The sequence below is a fragment of the Maylandia zebra genome, linkage group LG23 (genome assembly GCF_041146795.1).
Source record: "Maylandia zebra isolate NMK-2024a linkage group LG23, Mzebra_GT3a, whole genome shotgun sequence".
Lineage (NCBI taxonomy): Eukaryota > Metazoa > Chordata > Actinopteri > Cichliformes > Cichlidae > Maylandia > Maylandia zebra.
Window position 1 is genome coordinate 12,815,374 of NC_135188.1, and position 20,690 is coordinate 12,836,063.

General features: G+C 41.8%; 1 protein-coding gene across 12 annotated transcripts in view; it reads left to right on the top strand.

The window, feature by feature from the left end:
- celf5a (cugbp, Elav-like family member 5a) overlaps positions 1-20,690 on the top strand; it is a 197,256-nt gene that overhangs the window by 140,503 nt on the left and 36,063 nt on the right. For 8 of the 12 annotated variants that reach the window (XM_004552769.5, XM_004552772.5, XM_004552770.5 and 5 more), the window contains exon 4: positions 20,524-20,652. In XM_004552769.5, the coding sequence (XP_004552826.1) occupies positions 20,524-20,652 (129 nt within the window). The remainder of the gene's footprint in view (positions 1-20,523; positions 20,653-20,690) is intronic. The other 4 variants (XM_004552771.5, XM_023155560.3, XM_023155559.3 and 1 more) reach the window with 1 other exon arrangement.

Sequence of the window (20,690 nt, forward strand, 5' to 3'; positions counted from 1 at the left end):
GTTAATGTCATGACTTGGGTCTGGCAGATGGCAGAAACAGTTAGGGATCTCATTAGATCAACCAAGCGTCTATTCCTCGTTGCAAAACCTTTCATTAAAGTTCCATTGCTGAATACCACAATTTCACAATATTGGTCAAAGTCAAGAGAGGGTAGAGCAAAGTGTTGAAATCCTGCATCTGTGTGAAGCTGAAATGATGCATGTGTCTAATCAGGAAAGACAGACACCCATGCTCATGGATGCTTTACAGAAGTGTACATATGTGTGTTAACTGGGGTCTTTATGTGTTTTCGTTTATCTGTGCACAGCGCTCGTGTGGGTGTGATGAGCAATGCATCCTTGCTGAGCGTGGCAAACAGGATTGTAATGGTCACAGAGCACATTTTGTACCATTTGCCTTGTAATTAACTGGAATCTGTTCTGCACAAACGAACGGCAAGACTAGGAAAGTAAAAAATAAAATAAAATTTTCTTCCAGTGCAAATCGTTGACAGTTGGTGAAGGAGGCAGATTTTGCTTTTTTTAGGGGAATGATTCAAAGTGCCTTCATGTTAACTGTTATTTTATTTGTATTATCTTTAATGACACAGAGGCTAAATGGACCATAGAGGGAACTGATTAGCAACACCCTGCAGCTTGGCAGCCGCAAGTCAGTATGGATGTTTTATAGGTTGTAGAGGACATTTAGAATGAATTTTCATATAAGGTTGAAGGCATGGGGCTAATCACAGGAAGAAGACTGGATGATGTTAAGCACTCCGAGGCATCAGAATTGCTGTCTGACAGAAGTCGTTACAAAAACAGAAAGGCATCACTATAAAGGGGGTGCTCTTAGACAAAGCAATAGATACAGCAAACTGAAACAGCTCTCTTTAAAGGGCACGCTTCTACTACCAAGTGAAGACGATACCATTATCTTTAATGTTGATTGATGCTATTTGAAAGAGGGAGGGAAAAGATAGCTTCTGACATTCAATTCTTGGCCTGTTTTTCTGTTCTTTCGGCTTATTTTCCTCAGTCTACTGAGTACCTGAGCTGAATCTCACCAATTTACCTCTGTGCAGTTTAACTCAGGAGAGACACAATACATACAATCTACATAAGATTATGAAACTGTATTTATTTATTGTTCTCAATCTGACTAAGCAATGCAACCACAACTGTGCTAAACATTTATATGACAAATGCTACGCCACGTTTATATTTGATTTGTTAGTTTGACACTATCCGATGGTAAAATTCATGTCGTATCCTATCAAATTTAACCTCCGTTTATTCAACCTGGCATCAGGATGCGCCAAGTCATATCTCATTTTATCATTACCCATTTTTGCTTTTCACCTGTCATGCCTTGAACACAAACCCCTAACTTTTTTGTGTTTAATGTCAATCTGCAAAATAACAGCTTAAAATACGCAGACTTCCTATAAAATCTGCCCCGAGTTGCACGCTCTTTATATCCAGTCCCATGATGTCAAACGTGTTTACGTCCTCGCAAGACTAACACTGGATAAAAGAGACCTGGAATGCTTAGAAACTTGTAGTGCATCACTGGGCCGCACCATCAAATACACAACCAGAAGTTTGATCTTTCAAAGGTGAGAGGCAGAACATACTCTGGATGCCTTTCCCCTGGCTGACTTGCTTTAGCTGTTGTGAGCGTTACCGATCAACACCTTAGGAAAGCAATCATCAGAACTATTATGCACAGTTATTTTTCAATCTTACCTCTGATAGGAGAGCACGGAAGCCCATGCCCACAGCTGTCTGGTAGATGGTGCTTTGCTGGAACAGAAAACCAAGCTATTTACAGTGAATACAGCGGCCTTAGAAGTAGTTCCTAGCCTCAGGGTGCAAAATACTTGAAAATAAGCTCCTGGTCTCTTTGATGTGTGTGTCTGCACCAAATATAAAGGCACTTCAAGCGGTACTGCCTTTGAGCCAAGGACAAGCCTAAATTGTCTGATGGAGCTGGAGATGAGCGAGGTGGGGAATAGGGTTAAGTAAAAATCAAGAAATATTATTATTTTTCTGATAGTTGCATTACCATGGTGTATATTTCATACACTTCTTCTTAGGCCTAATCCCAGTGGTATTTTTTTTGAAGATAACTATCAAGGATATCTGGAGCACAACAAGTTTATTGTTCATCTACTGATGAGTGAAGACAATAGTCTTGGGAGGCGCTACTGATGAGAAGATGAGTTTTCATATAGTGGGGACAAAACATCTCTGTGCAGCACTCGGTCCTGTTTAACAGCTCTAATGTGATAGAAGGAAACTGTTCTGCAGCAAATTAAGTGAGTGGTTTATAACATCATGCCTCTTCGCAGCTTTTTCATTTTGTATCGCCGCTGCATTAAAGGCTCTGTTCTGCATGATAATCTGCTGTTGTTGTTGCTGCTCAACAGTTATTTGTCACAGCAGATAAGGCATCTCAGAGCCCAAACACCGATTGCATGAATCGGAGCTCGGAAATTACCAACCAGAGCAGCAGAACATACACAACTACAGACTTTGGCAATATACACAAATTGATGCAAGAGATATGCAATGATTGTGCATTGAATTACAAGTTTAGGGCACAAAAACAAAAGTGAGTAAGGCTGAACAAATGGAGCACTCATTTACACCAGAACACATTAGCTCCATTGCTACTCTGCATGGTTCCAAGGAAACTGTGAACTGGTAAGGAAGAAATATGTGATGGTATAGTGTATTTGGGGGGAAAAAAGAAAAAAATTCCACAATTTTATCCAGTAGGCATGGTAGGCCTCGTGCAGCACACTGCAGAGAGTCCCAGGAGGTCTGAATGGCACACAACATCTGAAAAGACCTCAATTTTGAAATAGGATGGTTACTAAACTGCTGTAACCATGGCTTTTCAGGGTTTCTTTTGCCTCAGCAAAGGCAGATGAAAAATAACATTTCAAAATCTCTGGACCTTGAAAGCTTCCTTTGCTCCAAAAGGAAGAGGAAAAGAACATTTTCAGACATTCATGCTTAAACAGTTATGTGGCTTTTTATTCTGGCCAGTCAGTCAGTGTCCTCTGTTTTCTTTCAAATACAAGAAAGGTCTCTCTCTCAGTGTTTCCATATTTTGACAAGAATAAGCAGCAAAATAAGGACCTTTGGAACTTGATTGATTTACATGGCCAGGTCAGAGTTCAGACACAAGAGTGTAGTGTAATGTGTTTATTTCATCTGTGGCCGGTACAACGAGTTTCATGAACTATTCCCAATTCATTTGATTTAATTTTTCTTTATAACATACTCTTATTTTTGACTAGATACACTGTTTCTGCTTGTTGCTGCACTTAGCCACTAAACTGTTACACTCATAGGTGCACCTGTTAATTTGGTGTGTTCTGTATAATATGCAGCTCAGTGTAAATATAAATAAAGTATAGTTCCTTAATATTTCGTCACTTAAAGTGGATTTTAAAAGTGCGGTTCTATTGCGCAGAGATATCCACGCAGTCAATTTAATCCCCACTTTACCTGGGATGCATTTATTTGGACTGTAAGAGGAGGCTGGTCGTTCTTTTGTTGTATTGGCTGTACCCTATATAGACCGAATTATTGAGCTACACTTCTTGATGTTTGAATTCAGGTGTTTTCAGTCCCGTTAGCCCAGGTGTGTGAAATCAACACCTAGGCATGTAGTTGGTGTCACGGCTGGCGGGGTGAGCCGTGTGGTGTGGGGGAAAAGGAGGACCCAAAATGCGGCAGTGACTGATGATTCGAGTGTTTATTTACAAGCGGTGGAGTGGCAAAAACAGGCAGTGAGGCATGACAAAACAACTGAAGAAACGTAAACTGGGAGAACTAAATGATAAACCTGAGACCATACAAAAGGGGTGCGGGGCAGAGAGACGCAGAGACAGGAACAGAACACCATAGAACGCAGACGAGCCGACAACGAACACAGACCGACACACACACACACACACAAGGTAATCAGGTAATCACACACAGGAGGGAAGAACAGCTGAACCTAATACACATGAGGACCGGAGGAGACAAGCTGAACACAATGACAACAGACACAGACTTTCAGAACAAAACAGGAACTCTAGGACACGAGCCTTCAAAGTAAAGCAGGAAACACACAGACTGATTTACAACACAACACGGGGACATGAACAGAGCACCAAGGACAGACACAGGTAGGGCTGAATATACATATATACCCTAAACTAATACAAAATCAGAATAAACACAAAACGCTGGGTCAACGACCCAGGACCATGACAGTTGGCCTTTCCAAATATTTGTGAAAGAATGGGTCGCTCTAAAGAGCTTATTGAATTCAAGCATGTAATAGGATGCCACCTTTGCAGGCTGCCAGCTGCTCATGGGCGAGCAGCTTCTGTAGGCGTAATGCGTAGGCGGCCCAGTATTTTTAACCATAAAGTGTCTTTTGATTCGTCCAACACAGAGAGAAAGTGTGAGCGAGACAAGCGTCATGCTCATTCACTTTCACTGCATAAGCACAACACAAATTATGCAACAAAGAACGAAAGGCATTGCCATTGTATGGCCTGTATATAAATGATGGATGCTACCACTGTCACCCTTTGGTTCATGAATTTGCATTTTAAACCCTCGGCTTTAGCATTCTAACCACAGTCGTCTTCGGTGATAGGGTGATCTTCTGAATGACTTCTGTAAAACTGCACTTCTTTAGCAACCATCTTCTGGCTAGATGAGTGATTTCTGGTTTAAGGCACTTCCACAGTGACTTGAAATTTCAACTATATATTCGTTTTCTTTTATACAGTCTGTGTGCCAATGCAAAAAGTCGTTACTTTTTCTGACACGCCTTAAAGCTTACTTCCGAGCTAGAGAGTAGTGTTTCTGAAGGTCTGTTCTCTCATTCAAGTCAGCAGATGTGATGTTCAGCCAGTCCCAGTAGGCGAGGTCTCCATCACCGGCTGCCATGGAGACAGTACTTTTGTCTCCCTCTCGTTCCTCTATTATCCCTGCGTCTTTGATGTCTATAGAGTGAAGTTAGGGCTGTAATTCTGGTCCGGATTTCTTGTCTAAGCCTCCTGTGTTCAAAGGAGGCACCTGAATTAATCCCAGGTAACACCTCTGATCAAGGATTTAATTTAGGCCTGCAAAGGGTGTACACAGCACAATCCTGCAGGCCACATTGTTGTGTTGACGACACGGGTGATGGATGGGTTTTGCCTTAGGCGGAGGGAAAGGTAAATATCTCTCACTTTGCTCCCTTTTCACACGAGTGTAACAAGAAGTATTAGGAAATTGCTGTCTGTTTTTTGTTTTTTTTATTGACATTTGTGCTAATTCCCTTTGCCGCTGAAGCCTTCTGATGAAACACTCGAGGTTAATGGTATTTTCTTTGCCTCATCCTGACAAAATATGTACATCTGTGTGCCTAATTTTTCTTGTTTCGATTTGAAACAACGCTGAGCACATTACATTGTAGGAGTTCAAAAGCTGTGATGTAATGGCCACGCTTGAAAGCTGGAGAGAGCGCATAGGTTAGCGCCTGCTCCTGCAGACAGCCAAAGTACGAGTATTTTACTCTAGAGAGATTTATTTTTTTCAGCGAGTGATCTTCCAAAACAAAGACGGTCTTTGCTTTTACGAGAAAAAAGGAGACTATTGCCATCCCTCACTTCAGAACGCTTTACTCCAAGCTGCATTGATTTCTCTTGTACCAGCAGGTCAGCATGAGGAAATTGAATTGGAAATTTTAGAAACACTCCATTATTTCATTTTCTGGCATTTGTACTTTCCTTACCTTCTTTGTATTTTTTTTTTTTTTTAGGATTCACCACTGAAACAAATGGGAGAAGCAGTTACTGTGAAGACAGTTAAATGACTGCTCTGACTTTGGCTTTGCTAATAACTCTGTCCTCTGATGCAAAAGGTTATATTCACCCCTGTGGTTTTAGAGCACACTGGTTTGCATTTATGAAAGCCCTCTCCCCTTTTCTCTGCCCTGCCTCTGTGCACATGGGGTTAGTTTTGCTTTTACAAGGAGAACATTGGGTCAAATTTTGTTGGATTGCTTCCTGGGATATTTTACCTTCGGGAAAGGGGCGAGGTACCGGAGCAATAGTGAATTGAGTGAAAGTGGTTTGGAAGAGTCCAGGTAGAAAGAGGCAGACAGGGTTGACATAACACAGTATATTCAATGTTCTGTTAATTTCACACGAGCTTTGACTTCTAACTGGGCTGGTTTGCAATAGAAACCCTGCTCCCCGCTAGCTCTCACTGAAACCAACCATGTAGCTTACCTTAGCATCCATTTTCTTTCTTCCTTTGATATGCGCCATGAAACATGTGCATTGAACTGACGGGGACACACACTTAACGTCATTTCTCACTTTGGCGCTGAATTGCAAAACGTATTGAAATAGTAATGCAAAAACCTCCATGTAAAATGAATCAACACTCTAGAAGAAGAAATTGGACTTCCTATAGAGAGCTGCTGATTATTAAAAGTGATCATTATATAATATTCTGTCTGGAAGCCCCAGCGTGCCCCAGGTGTTTAGTATGAGATATCTATGAGGTGTATAAGTAGTGCCTGTTACTGACTGCAAGAGGCTCAGGATTTTTCAACAGCCAATTAAAATGACTTGTTTTAATGATGTGTGATACCTGTAGCTATATTTACAGGTACTTACAGAGCTGGCAGAAATGTACAGGTGAGGTGAAAAATACTGACCGTGGCACCTGTTAGCAGGTGAGATATATTAGGGAGCAAATGAACATTTTGTCCTCATGGTTATGTTAGATGAGTTACTGTAGCTCGTTTTGTCCCAAAATTGAATGCTGATTCGGACAGAAAGGTGTCAGAATACAGTTTGTTGTGTATGGGGCTGCATAGCAGCAGACCAGTCAGGGTGCCAGTCACACTGACCTCTATCCACCGCCGAAAGCGGCAACAACGGGCACATGAGCATCAAGACAGAAAGTCATGGTTTGAGGTGCACAAAAATAAGGTGTTGACTCGGCCTCCCAATTTCCCAGATCTCAATCCAGTCGAGCGTCTGTGGGATGTGCTGGACAAACAAGTCCGATACATGGAACCTCACAACTTACAGGATTTAAAGGATGTGTCGCTAACATATTGGTGCAGATAACACAGCACAGCTTCAGAGGTCGAGTTACCCATGCCTCGATAGGTCAGAGCTGTTTTGGCACTAAGAGGAGGACGAATACAACATTAGGCAGGTCGTCAAAATGTTTTGCTATTAGATGAGATATATTTTGCCCACCGTTATTTACATTGAGATGGTAACATCGACGAGAGAAAAAGGAGAAATGAATATTGTGGGTTACTGAAACAGGACAAACAGCCACTGTAAAGCAAAATCAGTCGTCCCTGTGTTGTTCAGGTGCAAACAATGCATGAATAGATTTGAGCTATTGTTATTTTGGGTGTGGTAGTTGAAATCATTTTAAAACAGAGTTTGGAAAGAACAGTGTCCTTGTTGTCCGCGGACATTTTAAGCTTGTTTATATTTTTCTCTTTGTCCTTCTCCGATGATTTGTGCTTTTAAAACATGTTTTCTGGACAGACACGCTGGTTTAAAAACCTATTGTGTTCATGATATATGGTTGAAGAAGTTGGCATACTTGTTCAATGTCAAATAAACCTAAAATAGTGTTTTTCACACTTCAATATTGACCTCACATTCATTTTTTAAAAACTGCTTGCTATGTTATTTAGTCATATCATTTATGATAAATGGGAAAAAATGAACTGTACATTTGAAATTGCATTAAATACGTTACTGTACGTCCTCAATCAGTGTTTGTCTCTGACCGGGTTTTGACAGGGTTTCTCTGTTTAGCCATTTATATCGTGGTGAGCTGAGCCCAGTATCGTAGCAACAGTAACTATGGGAATAGAAACCTGCGGAGAGGTCAATGCGATGGTCTCCACTTGGCCTCTTTGTACAAAGGCTCACACATTGATTCTTCTAATTCACAACATCTATAACCGCATCCGCCACACAACATCCACCTCCACAAACAAACCAGAAAAAATATTTAGTGCCTTCATTTTTTTTATTTACTCTGCAGCTATATCAACGTATTAGCAGGGAGACAAAAATATTTATCTTTAATTTCAGTGAGGTGATGGCCGAGTCTGTTCCTTCTGTATTTTATTCTCTAATTATTTCTCTGACTCCTCTACCAGACTGTCTCCTTTCTTTCTTTTCCTCACAGCACAGACTCTCCAGGGATCTGTAATTGACAAGTGTGTACAATAACTGGCTCCTTTCTTTCTTTTCCTCACAGCACAGACTCTCCAGGGATCTGTAATTGACAAGTGTGTACAATAACTAATCAGGAGCAAAGCAACTGTCCTTTAAAATGATGAATTAACTAAACTAATTTCAGATAATCCTTCAATAAACTGGGCGGTGATTGATATTTGAAATGCAGACGTCCCTCGTCTCTTTTGACTCGCTAACACCCAATCCTCCCAGAACAGGTGGTGTGATTGATAAAGCGCTGATGAAGCACTGAGAGGATTAAAATCAAATTCGAGCTCAACATGTCTGCGTGCCGTCTGACAAGCATGACCTGTCATAACAACACCCAGAACATAACACGTGCACAGCGACATTACCTTAAGCACGAACCACAATTACTAGCGTGCATAAATGCCCAAGCTACGATGAATTAATTTGAAAGAGCAGGGTTTGGTCTAGTAGGCTCATTTGAGGTGTGTCTTACAAGAGCTTTGCCGATTTACGTTCTGTTTCTGTGTTGATACTTAACCTTTCCCCCCTAAAGCTCTATAACTGGGTTTGTCAACATGGGCGTCTTTTGCAGATTAACGTTGTCGTGCAGTTATGCAGTAAAAACGAACACCGTGGGAAAAGATAGTTAACCAAAATACCCGTAGTGGAAAATGAATATCCATAGCATAAATACATATGTTGACAAATCACCTTTTTCTTATGTGAGCACAGTTGGACAAGATGGTTGATTTCAGATTAATTGAGTTGTTCTGCAGGTGTCTAATTACCAGTGTTTCTCTATCCTTACGTCACCTCTACAGTGTGATTAAGGAGACTTGTGAAGGTTGTCTGGGAGAATAGAGAAGAATAGAGCCGAACAGTACTTCTTTGATTATAACCAGCACCAGACTGCGGCATGACAGCTTACAAGGTTTGCAATCAACTAAACTGAAAGTGGGTTGGAGGAGTATTTGAGCATCTATTTTATGCTGTGCTGTGCTTTGAAGCAACCTTTTTTAGCAGGAGAAAGGCATCTTATTACATTCTAAATCAGTTGTTTGTATATAATTAATATGTTTTATTTTCCTTCCAAACTAATTTTGCACATGAGCACGCTTTTAGAAAAAGTCACCTTGGTTTAGTATTTTGTGCTACACGGATAAAGCTCTGTGTGTGCTCTTAAGTGTAAACCACTGGTGTTACAGCTGCAATATCTACAAATATTTCATGTTTGAAGATGCATAAGTTTATGTAGTTTCACTTTTAGAGGTGTGTGGTCAGTCAGGGAAGCGGGCACTGTCAGTAGAGGCAACTGGATAAAGAGTGTAAAGATCCTTAGGAGCTTCCTAGTAGACAGCTGTGTACAGGGAGCCTCTGTCCCCCTTTCCCCTCCATGCATTTTTCATCACACACTCCCTTTTTTTTTTTATACTATTTAGCTTTTCCCTCCCCTCTAAACTTCCATGTGGTACGTGCTGACATGGCATTTCTCAGCCTTGCACACAAAGCCCTCTGGTGCTCAGTGTGCTGGAGTTGGAGCACGTCTGTGTTTGTGTGTATGCTATGTGCTTGTGCACACATACATGCGAAACAGAGGACTTGGTTGGGGATGTTGTGCTCACTCAGTCTCCCCCGTCTTTCCCATTCTCACACGCTCAAATCACACTATATGTGATCCCCCAGTCCCACAGGCAAAAGAAAAATAGAGGGAGAGAGAGAGCTCTTACGGAAAGTCTATTTAGTAAGTTGGCAGCACCCAAACTACAAAATAGTTGAGACTCCCTGTATAGAAAGGATCTTCTTAAATTATTCTGAGCGGAAATTCAAATTTCATTTTGTTTTGGCCCTAAGTAATGGGCAAAACTGCCTGGGTGAGATCAGTAAAGGTCAGGGGGAATTAAAATGCTTACTGTAAGGTTTGTCAGTAAGAGAGAGAGGAAGCAAAGAAGAGAGAGGGGTAGAGGAAAAGGCCATCTGCCTGATAGTTTGGTCTAAGCTGATGAAAAAGAAAAGACAGTCCTTTTCCAAAGTGCTAGCTTGACGGGTTCAAATTTTTTTCACTACCTCAAAAAAATCCTATTCCAAGATACACATTCTGCACGCTAAATCGGAAAGTATGGTAGTCTTACAGTTCACTGGTTTCTTAGACAGGGTGTAGGCTTTGCAATTTCCTTTAATACAGGACACTAGATGATTTGCTGTGACAATAAACAAATCCAATAAAACTGATGGATGAAGTATAATAGCAATGCCAACATGTATCTGACATCGGATGAGGAATGCCAGCTTTCCTCTTGATGATTTGCACAACATATAGATGTTTATTTCATTATATATGAAGCAAAATATCCTCGAAATGAAAACAAATGGGCTGTCAGGGAAATTAGGGAGGTAGACAAAGAGAGCTGCCCATTCCAACGAGTGTGCAAGCTGAAGAAACACAAATTTACACACATGCACAAGTCTCAGTGTGTGCTTTCAAACATGTGCATATCCACACTCATCTTTCTCAGTTCTGATATCAATCGACCCATCCTCCATACCAGCCCCCCCAAAAAAGGAACATGCCTCAACGTTCTAAGATTTGTAATGTCACTCAGCCTCTCACCTGCAACAATAGTGTGTTTTTAGCATGTACGGCTGCTTTTTTTTTTGAGAAAATTGAAATGCCTTTATCCGGGATGGCAGAGAAAATACAAGTGAAAGAGAAAAGCAAGTACATTATTATATTGTCAAATGCATATTATTTTTCTCTCCGGTGAAATATTCTTACAAATATGCTGCAAAGAACTACCTGCTCGGCTGGTGTATGATGTTGCTTCATCCACTAGCATTAGCTTTGATGAAGATGGCGATGCATCTTTCCTTTCTTATAGTTCTGCTCCTTACAAACCTGTAACAATTTTTGTCGTGTTGATAAAACACAAACTAGCACAGCTTTTTCTTTTTCTTTTTTTTCAACAGCAAGCAGCTGACGTCAAATTTTTGTGTCAGGAGCCTCCAATGTAAGCTTCGTGCTGTATCTACAGTAATAATCGTGCAGATACCTTCAGTCATCACACACATTTCTCTGCTATAAATGCTCTGCTATAAAAACCTTTGCAGGAGTTCATTAGTACAGTGGTGCAGAACTCCCCAAAATGATTATTCTTACAAGTAGGGATAAAAAATAAAAAAAAATCACAAGAATATGAAAGCCTCGTGCACATGCTCGCCTTAGGCCCAAAAAACAGTACGGCTGTCCTGGATTATGAAATGCTTTTGGTGCAATTACATCCTCTAAAAGGTGCAGATTGACCTTCTAGCCAATTAAAAGTGCACCAGCAGAGAGCAGATAAGGCAGCTTAGCTGTCAATGTGACTGACAGTGTTAGGTCCTCCCCCTGCAGTCATATCAGCAGTACAGAGGCTGTGCATACAAAAAACACACGAGAAAAAGTAGGGAAAAGGTTCCCAAAAAAGCACCTCCAAGTTTAGCATCTTGCCTCCTGAAAAATCTGCTCCAGCTAATAATATGGAAACAGTAAAGTATAAAAAATATGCCAGTAACGTGCTTTAGAGCTTATGCATTTACTTATGTATTTGCACCCTCGCCTCATACATCATTTCCCCCCCATCTTATAACTGTTAACACTGCAGTTTTTTTTTTCGAGTAAAGAAACGCTCTGCCCCAGACTACAATTTATGGAAACCAAAGTTGCTGGCTGATGTCATTCTGTATAGTCATAGAGAAAATCTGAATCCACTTTCACCGAGGTCTCTGTAGGTCTAGTCAGGTGAGTGCATGAGTGCACCTTATATTCCCCTACAGCTCTCACACTTCTGGCTGGGGAAAGCTGACATGCAGGGTGGCCTGTAAGCCTCTTTTGTCCATGTGCAGCAGAGTCATCTGCCAGCTCAGTTGCTCTTGCAGACAAAGCTTCAGAGAGATAGCCCATATTCTGGTACGTCCTCACTCTCTCTTGAGCTGGAGTTAGGCATGGCCCCTCGCTCTCTCCTCCTAAGCTTCCTTTGGTTCATTTCTCTCTCTCTGGCAAACTCATGCGCCCATTTTCCCATCATTTCTATTCACTTTTACTTGCTTTACTGTGTTGCTCTCTAAGATATTAGTTCGGCTTTGCGTTACCGCGAAAATTCCTATTGTCCTTTTTCTAATGATGGTTTTCCTAATGATAGACCCTTCAGTAAAACATACAGAAAAAAACCCTACATTCATATAACCCTTATGAGCAAGCACTTTGGCGACAGTGGGAAGGAAAAACTCCCTTTTAACAGGAACAAACCCTCCGGCAGAACCAGGCTGTTTGGGGTGAGAGGTCAAGAAGTCAGAGGATACTGATATGACACATCGTAGGGGGGATTGTGGAGCTTGGTTTGATTCAATGTATGGTGAAGTCCTTAGTCATCTCTTTATGAAGTCCATTATTTCCTCTCCATATAAGACAAAGTGAATTAATTGAAAATAAGCATTATCTTGGCTGGCTAATGAGTTGCCATGAAGGTAACTCATTAGCCAGCCAAGATAATCACAGGGTAATGTGAGAGAAGGAAAAGACATGGAGATGCTGAGGCAGAAGGGGCCAAAAATGGGACCAGAGAGAAAGAAAAATAACGTCCGGGAGATGATTGAATCTGTAAGCTGAGAACAACTCTACTGTAAGGAAGAGGTAGGAAAGAGAGAAAAACTATGTGAAGGGGTGGTGGGGAGGAGGCTGGGCGAGGGGGCTGGCCATGGGGGTGTGTCCACCGTTACCCTCATGAATCAGTGTCAGTGGAGCGATGAGAAAATAATTAAGAAACAGGCTAGCGCTGTGTTGAATACTGCCAAAGGTAAAAGGCCTTCTACTGTATAGAAATACAATCTGGACGGGAAAGAAGAATGGCAATAAATGGGATAGAGGAAAATGTGGGAGAAAAAAATCCATAATATAACGGATGCCAAAATGCCCTTCAGATGGCATTATGAAGGGAGAGAATATAAATAGCAGAGCCATATTGTAAATGTTTATATACAGTAGCTACGTAGGCAAGTTGCACAGCAGTTTCAGGATTTATGACCAGCGCCTTAATGCACTGAAGTCGACACAAAGCTGTGAGTAATATTTCACATTTGTTATCATATTGAGTGTAAATTTGCTGAGACGTATATGGCGGCGATAAAATATTTTAAGCAATTTCTGCTTCTATTCTTCTCCTTTCAGCTGCTCTCCTCTGAGGTGGGAGTGTAAGCTGTCAACTGGGCGATGAGCTGACTGTAACTGTACCGAAAGCAAGAGCGCACAAAACAACCGTGCACGCCAAGATTCACACTTACACACCTCAGAGGTCTTAGATGGAACGTTTAGAGGAGGGAGAACCAATTCAGGGGCCTGTAATTGTATGTTCAAGGCTTCCAGTGGGGGCCAAGATGCTGCTGGGATCCCCCAGCCAGCAGCACCGAACAAAGCAGCCATTAGATCGCATTAATGCGTACAATCTTTGCTGTATGTGCATTTTATGTGTTTATATGCGCATTTATATACAAACATGTGTGAGCGTGTGTAGATGCACAGGTGAGTCTTTTAGGTGTCATATATGCTATCCATCATTATTTCTGCCAGCGCCCAGAAAGAATTCATGATCACTAGTTTCCAAATCCCCTCAGAAATGGAGAAGACTCGGTTGGTGTGTGGGGGACATGTTTGTGGCATATAGAAGCTGTCTTTTCTTATGAGGCTGCTGTTTGGTAACACGTTACCGTTTGATCTTAAGCTCTTTGGCCCGATTAAAACGCTATAGGGCTTGTGATGCAACACTTACCAACCGCAGCCTCCTACTCATTGCGATCATGTTTGTTTGTACTGTGTTTTTGGCTCTCGGTATATACGATACATGGACCATGCATAGTAAATGTTTCTTTTAGTGTGCCTGTTGATGTAGTTGCTGTTCTGTGCGTGCGTGTGTCTGTGTGTTTAGATAATTGCATACTTTGTGTGTTGCTTCCCGCATGTTTGCAGCGTATACCTATATGTATGTTAAAGCGGTGAAGCGGAATCTGTCCCAGAGGGGTGCTTACTGAGGGATGCACTGTTTCTGAAGAATTACTATCAAGGCCTTGTGTGCACCGCTGTATGGCATTTTTACTGATGGGTTTTACGGGCTGCGGCTGCCGATGACAAGCCGCGACACCAACATGATGACACTATGACATGAAGTCAAGCCATTGTCACCACAGGCGCTGCAAGAGTTAGAGAAGCAGGGCTGTAGCGCCTGTTAAAGCTAACGTGTCAAAAATGAATTGTAGACCTAATGTATGGTTGACGGTGCTGTAGACTGTAGAGCATCAAAATAAAATACAGTGTGTTTAGCATTCATAAACAATTAAATTCAGTCAGTAAATCTAGTTTTCATTCTTCATTCAGTCATATGAGGTTCAACAATGTGTTGAATTTGCACATCAGCGAGCTCCAGGTTTGATGGCTTTTTGGTTGGATCTACACTATTGTTTTCTTTGCTGTGCTGTTTCCAAGCAACATCTGAAGTCGTAAGGGAAACAGCGCTAATAAGCTACCTCATTAGGGCGGGCGCATGGTAGGCCTTACGGTTTGTGCTGTCAACTCAGTGGGTTAGCATGCAAACTTCAAAAGACAGCTGCACACACACACACAGGAGTGCTAATTTAGTTTAGAAATTGGTAAACAAACTATTCCATCAACCCATATTTCTTCCTTAGTTAAAGGTGTGCTGGTGGAACCTGCTAACTGGGTTGTGTGTGATGTGGCTCCAACATTATGACAAAATGTGTCCATCCTCTCTGTGGCATTAATGCAGCACATAAAAGACTCATTATTCAGACGTTAATTTGGCAGGGTTTTCTCATCTCGAGGCCGAGCCAAACCTCAGGCTCTCTGCCTTATTGGTCTCCATTCTTATCCGTGGTCCTTGCTATACCCAGGGTAGGAGGGATGCCCTCAGCACACCTATACACAAGAGTGCACACGTGCTGTACTTGCACACATCCATGCACGCATCTCATTAATGCAAACACAACCCTAGTTAGAGCCCTATATGTAATAAATTGGATTCAATTCCACTGGCTAAGAACTGTGATCTCTTAGGGTTAATTAATTTCATTCCATTCAGTCTGTGTTTTTTATGCTTGAACACATGCTGACACTGTTATTGTGTGGCATCCTGCTCACTGGAGAAGTATAATAGGCTTGTGAAGGAGGGAGAGTGTTTGGTATTCCTGCTACAGGGTGATTTTTGGTTCTTTCTTTCTTCTGACAAGGAAGTATGCTACAGTAGCTAACTCTAATATGGTAGATCCTTCCCCTTCATAGCCTCTCCCTGGCTCTTATCTTCCCCTTCAAATGAGAAAACCTGGATGGCTTCTCAGGGCCCCTGTTTCTGCCTGGATGCTATCTCATTTGGTTTTAATATATTTATCCATTCATTATTGTTCCCTTTTATCAGCCTGCTAATATTGTTCATAATTTGTCCTTATCTGCAAGCCTGACAGTCAAATTTACACTCGGGCTCAGCAGACAGATGGAGAAATGACCCTTTTCCAACCCCTCCTTCCCCAACTCCTCTGCTCCTTTCATTCATCTCCTCCTCTCCAAACTCCAATGAAACATGACTGACAGCCCGCTGTATAAGTAGTTGTCATAGCAACCTCCCCATCCTTACGACAAGTACTTTTTCTCTATAGCGCACGCTCTCCCTCTGTCACAATATCTCTCACTCCTTCCATAATACTGCCTTTCCGCTGCAAATAATTGAGAAAGAGACAGTTAGAAAAGGGAAATTTGAAAACAAGGGAGCGCCTAAAGCTGTTGGTATGCTTTCCCTCCTCCCTTCACTCCCATTTCCATCCCATTCCCTTCCTGTCTCACGTCCCTTTGCTTCCTTCATCCTACCCACCGCTGACAATGATTTACCCACTCCAATGGTTTACCTCTTTCATCCATCCTGGCTTATCAAGGACTACAGGACTGTATGCACAGCAACTTACAGTATGGGCTCATCACTCCCACACATTTACTCTCTCCCTCTCTCTGCGTCTCTTCTTCCCCGGCTTCTCTCTCTTTTTCTTTTCATCTTGTTGCTCCAAAAACTCCCATTCTGCCCCATTGCTATTCACAAAGTCTCAATCCACTGTCAAATTCTTGCATAGTAATGTAGCGTAATCATCAAACGCAGCGCAATAAGTCTACAGTATATTAGACTGTGCTGGAGATGTGGTGTATTTTTGTTTATTGTGAAGAGGAGATTTTTTTTAAACTTCCAGTGGAAACAAAGAGAAGAAAGTATTGTGCTTTTGAGCTTGAGAACACACGCATGAGAAAAGGATTACTGCGCTATTGTTTGTCATGCACGTAGTTTAATGGTTAGGCAACAGCATGAAAAATTGAGATATGAAATATTACTGATTTAATTTGCTTTAGTGCTGTTAACTCTAAGAGTTCACGCAGGGCCAACATGCTTAGTCTGAAAAGTTTATATTGATTAGAGCAGCTTCAAATGGACCTATAAATCTTATAGGAAATCAATATTTATAACGAGACAGCACACTGCCAATTCATTATTCTGGAGTTTAATTTCCAATGCATTTATTCCAAACAAGCATCTGTTTAGTAACTCAGAGTAAATTAAACATGATGGGGAGGTGAATATCAGGACATCAGTGGTGTGTCACTGAAGTTGAATACAGTACTCTGCTACAGTGAGCTGTAAATGCATCTTAATGCCAGCATGCAGTACAGTTTTCACAGCGAACTTGCTGGTGGTTATTGGACCCCTGAATTCATTAGGTGATGATATTTCTTCTTAATAACTACAGAACCCGCAGAGTCTCTCTAATTTAATATGATATTCAACGTGACTAGGTTGCATCATGATGTAAGGAGACCACAATTCAACTATTTTCCTCAGTTTTTCTGTGTTAAACTGCACAGTTGGAGCAATTTGCTAGCCTCGAACAGCTATTGCTAAGGCATGTGTTTTTAAAGGTAGTGAAAGAGGAATGCTAGTTGCTAGCAATTTTAGCCTTTTGCATTGTTTTACGGGTGTATGTGACCTAATATTCAGTTAAAACAGTACTCAGTCAGATACAGTCCACTTACAAGTAGCATTACCTGAGAAAGCTATTAAAAGCTGTCAGTGAATCACAAATTGAATTTAGTTTCTTTCTGATAAAGGATACACAGAGAGGTGCTCCTGAATTACTGTGACAACTGAAATCAACTGAACATGGTCCAGGAAGTACTGGACCAGATGCATAAAGGTCTGCGCAAAAACGGCTACTATTTTATGTATGCACAAAGGCAGAAGCATAAATACACATTCCTTTTATTAGACTTATAAAAGCATGCATAAGCATGGCACTCTTCTGAATCTCATCTTTAGCCATGAATTGGTAGATCGCTGTTTCTGTCACAAGCTTTTTTTACACTAAATATGAAAGAAAGATACTCTCTAGAAGAAATGGAGAAAGGGAAAAATTGAGTATTTCATCGTATTAGTTCGGGATTTATGAAAGAAGAGCATACAAAAAAAACAAACAGTAAAGGGAAGAAGTAACAGAGGCTCTGCCAATTTATATCACTGTGTCCAGATTCTTTAAAAGATCCAGATTCAGAAATGTAATGAAACAAGGTATTGACGAAACCAAAGGAAAAGACAACCTTTCCCCCCTCTGTTTAAATCAGTATCATTCACACAAACAGACATATGTATATAGCTTTGCACTGCAGTGAAAATGCAGATTATTTGTAATATGTGCTGCAGCTTGTAACACAGCAGTGATTAAACAAGAGATTAGTATTAACTACACTTGCAGCTAGCAGCGGCTTTGCAATTAGCAGCAGCCTTGGGTGCTGTGAGAGTTTTGTAGCTGCAGTTAGCGGATGGAAGTTAGCAGCAATAGCAGTTGGCAGCACTCAGGCGGGTTAAGGTGATTACCGAGAAAATGTCAATACTCTGTAGTTACAAGATAGTTAACAGTGGGGCATGCACTCATGTGTATACTGTGCGTGTGGTCATGGGGGGAGAGCTGTTATCTCTAATCCGTTGTATCAGGGGATGCAAGGGTATCCTTGTTTCTGCGTCTAATTTTTTTCTCCCTCCCTTTGTCCCTCATTTGTTCGTTTTTTTTCCTCCCCTGTCAGATATCTGTAAATGACTGTAGGTGTTTTCACTCTGTTTGTGTCTGTTTGCACGCCGCCTGTGCTGCAGCGTTGTAGATAAATGAGATAATGTTTCTATTGGCAATGAACACAAGACCTGAATTCCCAAGGGAGCGTTTTAGTTGAGAGCAGCCAGAGCAGAATCCTAGACAGTGGAACAGATCTACTAGATGATCTGTTTTCATGCATTGTTAGCTTGTTTTCAAAGCACATTTATGTTCCACAACATGTACTCCATCTCTTTCTCTCTCGCAGCTGCAGATTAGGAACTTCTGCTAAATACAAAAGAAGCAGATACTCTGCAGTCACCATCTCCACATGTCTCCATACCTCTGTCACACATAATGCAAAAATAAATTAGAATAAACACAATTTTAAAAGACAATAACACTGTGAGGCTTTTGTGTAATTCACTGTGAACTGATATTGTGATACAATAAAGAATGAAAGGCACAGAACTGTTAAAGGTTCTGCACTGGTACTTTTCAGACCCGCATAAGCTACTACCTAGAGCCCAAGTAGGTACAGTAGGAGCTCAGATGGCCTCCTCTCTGTCACAGGACCGTATGTAAGATTTGGTCTGACGGCATTCAGGGAAATATGTGCAGTCCAGCCCCATCCCCCACTCTTGACTCATCTTGCTGATCCAACCTCAGAATTTATATTCTCCCTCCAGCAAAAGGAAGGACCATCTTGGCCTTTCATTTTCCAGTTCAGGGCTTTTCTTTTTTTGCAGATAAATGCTCTCCAATCCACCCTGACAGATGTCACATTGCATCACTTCCATTTTGATACATAGCCTCTGATCCTGCCACTTGCAATAAGGAGCCGGCACCAGGGATGCCCCTCCCTAGACAACGCTCTGACACGGGTGATTATTTTAAAGGTGCATCATTGGGGTTGCTGAGCGCTGAAACCGAAGCTGGGCGCCATGTCCATACACACTCTCTGTCGTGCTCGCTGCAGGAATGTGGGTATCAGCTTGGCTCAGGGTCAGAGAGCAGCAACGGCACGACACAATCGATAGCCGTCGCAGGTCACCCCGACACCGGGCAATACCCCTGGCGGTGATTTTTTTTTTTGCTGCTGTCCTGCCTCTCGCTCAGTCTCCTGTGATGGCACAGGTCAGTGTTGGAGAAACAATCTGTATAAAAGGAAGATTTTTAGAGCTTCTGCTGCCAACTGAGACATGCTGCACTGTGGCATTAATCATGGAAGGCCAGAGTACATCAGTAAACACAGCGTGTCAGGTCAAGGTAAAGATCAGATCCCAAAGCATTTAACAGGACTCGGTGGCGTACGGGCTATCTGTTGAAAAGTCAGCGTTATTCATGGCGTGTCTCCCAGCCTTCGTTGCTCACTGGAGAGACACGCCATTGTTCACTGAAGAGCACACTGAAATATTTCTCTGGCTGCACAAAAAACACTGGATCAGCAGCAATTAGTAGAGTAAGAGAGAGATAAAGGGAGGAAGGGAGGGAGGCGGGCAGTTGAAAAAGAATGAGGGGAAAAATGTAGAATCAGCGAGAGAATAAGAACGCAGGAAAGAGATAGATGAATAAAGGGGAAGGAGAAAGAGTGAGTAAAAGAAAGAGGGAGAGAACTGGAGCTTTCAGCCAGTACAGTGTGGTGTGTAGGAGGTTAGAGCTGCCTGGAGCCCCTTCCTGCTTTTAAAAGGACCAAAGACTCTCTCATTGTCTTGGGTCTCTGTGGCTGCGTGTGTGAGCATGTGAGAAACCTCTTCATTAGTCTACCATTTCCCTCCTTTCTTCTTTCCAGCCCCTGACCACTCACTTACCCCCTGCTGCTATAGTATATGTGCCCACATGGGACTAAACCCACTTATAGTGGAGATTTAAAATGATCAGTCTGGGAAAAGAGATAATACAATGTGACTCGAGGCCAACCTGCACTAAATAAACTAGACAGTTACTTTACACCGAGGCTCCGCGAAAGTGTCTTTGTTCCTGCGGAAAATGAGACTTCCTTTTTAAATTGCTGTCTCTGTTCCACCAACGGTGACTCTACTGTACAATTCACTATTGTATGCTCTTAAATTGGTTTCATAATTGAGGTCAAAGTTGTAATGTAATCTTTTGACTCTTGTTTTTGTTCCAGAAGACAGGAAGTTGTTTGTTGGGATGCTGAACAAACAACAGACCGAGGAGGATGTCTACCGCCTCTTCGAGCCTTACGGAGTCATCGAAGAGTGCACGGTCCTAAGAGGTCCTGACGGAAACAGCAAAGGTAAGAGCCGTGATACAGCTGACAGCATTATTTAGGTC